This window comes from Oncorhynchus gorbuscha, linkage group LG15 (genome assembly GCF_021184085.1).
Source record: "Oncorhynchus gorbuscha isolate QuinsamMale2020 ecotype Even-year linkage group LG15, OgorEven_v1.0, whole genome shotgun sequence".
Lineage (NCBI taxonomy): Eukaryota > Metazoa > Chordata > Actinopteri > Salmoniformes > Salmonidae > Oncorhynchus > Oncorhynchus gorbuscha.
Window position 1 is genome coordinate 3,928,152 of NC_060187.1, and position 4,200 is coordinate 3,932,351.

The window sequence follows — 4,200 nt, forward strand, 5'->3', positions numbered from 1 at the left end:
GGAGGGCGCGGAGCCTCACCATACAGGCTGAGATATGTAGGGAGAGGAGAGTGCCAACTGCATAGTTTAATTTAGGCTTGGGAATGCAGAAGTTGGGTTCGTTTGGTATTTACGGTACTCACTGGGAAATGGACCACTCATCCAAGGACATCGGAGGAGGAAGAGGAAGAGGAGGAGAGATTACTCTTACAACTGTCTTCACCAAGCACGTATATTAGCGTTACAACATAATAGGAAGGTTATGTGTAATCATAGAACAAGCTAAAAGTAGCCGTGGGATAGTGATGTAGTTTTTTTTCCCAGGAATGTTTGACTTGGCATGCTGAGCTCAAAGTATCTAACACACTGTCTGTCCATGACGGAAACAGATATGCAGTATGAATAGAAGTGTATAGACAAGGGTCTAGGGGTGGAGAATGACAGACAGACAGACAGACAGACAGACAGACAGACAGACAGACAGACAGACAGACAGACAGACAGACAGACAGACAGACAGACAGACAGACAGACAGACAGACAGACAGACAGACAGACAGACAGACAGACAGACAGACAGACAGACAGACAGACAGACAGACAGATTTCTTAAAGGCCAAACGACACACAACTCTTCAAACAAACACATCACGTCACACTACGAGCAGCACTTAAACAAGAATATAAATAAATCAAAATAAAACACCAAATACATACAAATATAATACAAACACAGTTTGATTGACATCTCAGGTTGTGCAGCAATGCAGAAGCCTTGTCTGAGTACCTTGGAGGCTTCAGATGGAGACTGGGGTAGTTGCCCCTGGCAGGTCCACTAACTAGAGAACACGGCCAATTCAATTCTTCTTCACTTTTCTAAGTGTAGAGAGAGAAACAGTCAAGTGGAGCAGAGCTCTCCTCTCTGTCTGCTACACACTTCCTGATGCTTCTGGATTCTTTTCTCAGGTAGGAAGGAAGGAAGGTAGGAAGGTAGGTAGGTAGGAAGGAAGGAAGGAAGGAAGGAAGGAAGGTAGGTGGGTGGGTGGGTGGGTAGGTAGGTAGGTAGGTAGATAGGAAGGAAGGTAGGAAGGAAGGAAAGAAGGTAGGAAGGAAGGAAGGTAGGTGGGTGGGTAGGTAGGTAGGTAGGTAGGTAGGTAGGTAGGTAGGTAGGTAGGTAGGTAGGTAGATAGGAAGGAAGGTAGGTAGGTAGGAAGGAAGGAAGGAAGGATGGAAGGTAGGTAGGTAGGAATGAAGGAAGGAAGGAAGGAAGGTGGGTAGGTAGGAAGGAAGGTGGGTAGGTAGGAAGCACATGTCCATGTCCATCTCCAAACTGTCCCTCTGTCTTCAAAGGAAGTGTCCTTCTGTTCATCTGGAGGCCAGTCTGGCCAGAAACAGACAGACGGGCAGGCTGTCTTCTTCTCTCTGGGTGGGATATGCAGGACAGGAAGTTGTCTCGGTCATCGACCGTGTTTTCACTGTCCATCCACAGTTCAACCTTTGTTAAATAAGGATTTCTACTACGCCTGCTGCAGTGTCTGAACTGCTGGGGGGATCCACTGTGAGGTCAGCCTTTTGGGCTGGGACATCACTATCACACTGGCTGCTGTGGTCCCTTCTCTGAGGCTCGGAGTAGGGGAGAGGCAGGGCCAGGGGGGTGCGGGGGTGTTGGTGGGGGGATCGGGACAGAGAAGACACTGCAGCAGCCGTCTGGTCATCAGAGAGGCTCTTTCCTACAAACACAGACAACAAGAGGAAGCTGGTTAATTACCAGATCACAGACCAACAAGAGGAAGCTGGTTAATTACCAGATCACAGACCAACAAGAGGAAGCTGGTTAATTACCAGATCACAGACCAACAAGAGGAAGCTGGTTAATTACCAGATCACAGACCAACAAGAGGAAGCTGGTTAATTAACATCTGTTCTGTGAGCTTCTCTGCCACGTCTATTGCAGAGCGCCAATCCCAGAGAGGAGATGACATACGGTACATGTTACTGAAATATGTAGTCGTCTATTTTGATGAATGTCCCCTCACTGGGTCCTCTCCCCAAACTCTAGTTTTTTTTTAAAAATAAGTGCAACATTCTGCCTGGCGACACGAAGCAGCCCGCCAGTTGTCTCAGAGTTAATAGGCTGTTTTTAGAACTCACATTCCTCCAGGCGTTATGAACTGTGACCCCCCCCGTCCCCGTCCCCGTCCCCCCCAGAAGACTAAAAAGAAGGAGAAGACAGAGCGATGTCATAATTCTCCAGATTTTTCAGGAAGTAGCTATATCTGCACTGAACTCTTGGCTCCTCTTGGCTCTCTGTCTTCTCCTACTTTTTCCATCTGCGTCCCGAATGCCCCCCCATGCCCTACATAGTACACTACCTTTGACCAGAGCCTTATGGACCCTTGACAAAAGTAGTGCAGACTATAGGGAATAGAGTTCCATAGTGTTCTGGTCTAAAGTAGTGCACTTTGCAGGGAATAGGGTTCCATAGTGCTCTGGTCATTAGTAGTGCACTATATAGGGAATAGGGTTCCATTGTGCTCTGGTCATTAGTAGTGCACTATATAGGGAATAGGGTTCCATAGGGCTCCGGTCAAAAGTAGTGCACTATGTAGGGTACCATTTGGGATGTAGGAATAGTCTTCTTGACATGAATGTATGGCCTGGGCTATAGCGCTCACCTTTTCCCCAGATGGGTCGCTCCACCGGGCCATTGAAGGAGGTGGATGTGGAGGCGTTGGCAGTGGTGCTGATGGAGGGGACGGACCTGGCAGGGCGGAGGAGGGCCTGTTGCTCCGGTCCAGTCCGCTGCTGTAACACCCTGATCACGGCATCCTTCTCCAGGAGCTGGGAGTGCAGCGCTCGGATTCTAAGAGACACATGCGGAGATTTACATAGATGTAACTAGCGATGTGTTTGTGACATTCTCCATTCAGAAAGACTGAACAAGGGGGAAAGGGGATAAGTATGACGTACGTACCTGTTCTCCATCTCCCGGTGCCTGTGGCTGAATGCCAGGTGGTCGTTGAAGCTGTTGTCGGGTGAGTGACGAGGCGAGTGCTTGATGACGCTGCTGTCTCTCTGAGCTGCAGCGGTGGCGGCTGCGTCCATAGCGAACTGCCTCATGGTGCTCTCCTCCAGGTACTTCTGTTCCCAGTGTGTGATGTCAGCCTCCAGAGCCAGGATCCTCTCTTCTCTCTCAGCCAGCTGCTGCTGCTGTACAGACACCATGGAGCTGAGATCAGAGGGCAGGGAGCCAGGACCGCTAGCCGTGCTGTGGGACTGACAACGTGGAACGAAAATAAAAGAAAAAAGGGTTGGTTAGAAAGTAAGGAGAATGTTTCGAACCGTGCAGCAGTGGTCTTGTTTTGTAAGACCTGTATTTTGACCACAGCCTTTGGGTTCAAATATGACGTGTCAATGTGGATCATGAGGCAGCAATGTAAGTGTGTGTGTGTGTGTGCACCACATTGTGTCTCCTCTCCTCTCCTGCTCACCTGTGCTGATCGGATGCTCTTCAGCTCCTGCTCCAGCCTGGTCCTCAGCCTCAGTTCCAGGGCCTCTCTCTTCTCACAGGCTGCCTGTAGCTGGCCCAGGGCACTCTGCAGCCGCTCTACCTTCTCTACGTACGCCTTCTTCCTTCTAAGCTCCTCCTCCAGGGCCAGGTTACGGGTCTGTGCCGACCCCAGGGCCAGCTCCAGAACCTCCCGGCGCCGAAGCCACTCCTCCCCGGAGCCACGCAGACGCTGCACCTCCCGCTGCTGTTCCTCATCTGAGAGAGAGAGGGAGAGGGAGAGGGAGAGGGAGAGGGAGAGGGAGAGGGAGAGGGAGAGAGAGAGAGAGAGAGAGAGAGAGAGAGAGAGAGAGAGAGAGAGAGAGAGAGAGAGAGAGAGAGAGAGAGAGAGAGAGAGAGAGAGAGAGAGAGAGAGAGAGAGAGAGAGAGAGAGAGAGAGAGGATACGTTAGAATGTTTAAGTGATAATGGCCACTACAGATGTTACTGACCACATGATCTCTCAGTGAGTAGATCTCAGACCCCCCCAAGAGTTCCTTCATTGGATTCCATTCAAGTTACTCAGTTCGTCACTTTAATGGATTCTAAGAATGTAAAGAGAGTTCCACTTCACATTGTAGGTGCTGTGAACTCTAAGGGAGGTGAAGACTCTTTTCTCCAACCCCTGGGGGGGGGGGGGGGGTTGTCTGAGGTTAATACCTGAGGAATGCACTT

General features: G+C 50.1%; 1 protein-coding gene across 1 annotated transcript in view; it reads right to left on the reverse strand.

Annotated features, from left to right (window-relative positions):
- Nucleotides 1-1,159: 1,159 nt before the first annotated feature.
- LOC123996585 (angiomotin-like 2a) overlaps nucleotides 1,160-4,200 on the reverse strand; it is a 13,099-nt gene continuing 10,058 nt past the window's right edge. The window contains exons 6-9 of the mRNA XM_046300063.1: nucleotides 3,471-3,745; nucleotides 2,954-3,255; nucleotides 2,655-2,842; nucleotides 1,160-1,709 (exon numbers count right to left, since the gene is read on the reverse strand). Coding sequence (XP_046156019.1) covers nucleotides 1,480-1,709; nucleotides 2,655-2,842; nucleotides 2,954-3,255; nucleotides 3,471-3,745 — 995 coding nt within the window. The 3' untranslated portion in view covers nucleotides 1,160-1,479. The remainder of the gene's footprint in view (nucleotides 1,710-2,654; nucleotides 2,843-2,953; nucleotides 3,256-3,470; nucleotides 3,746-4,200) is intronic.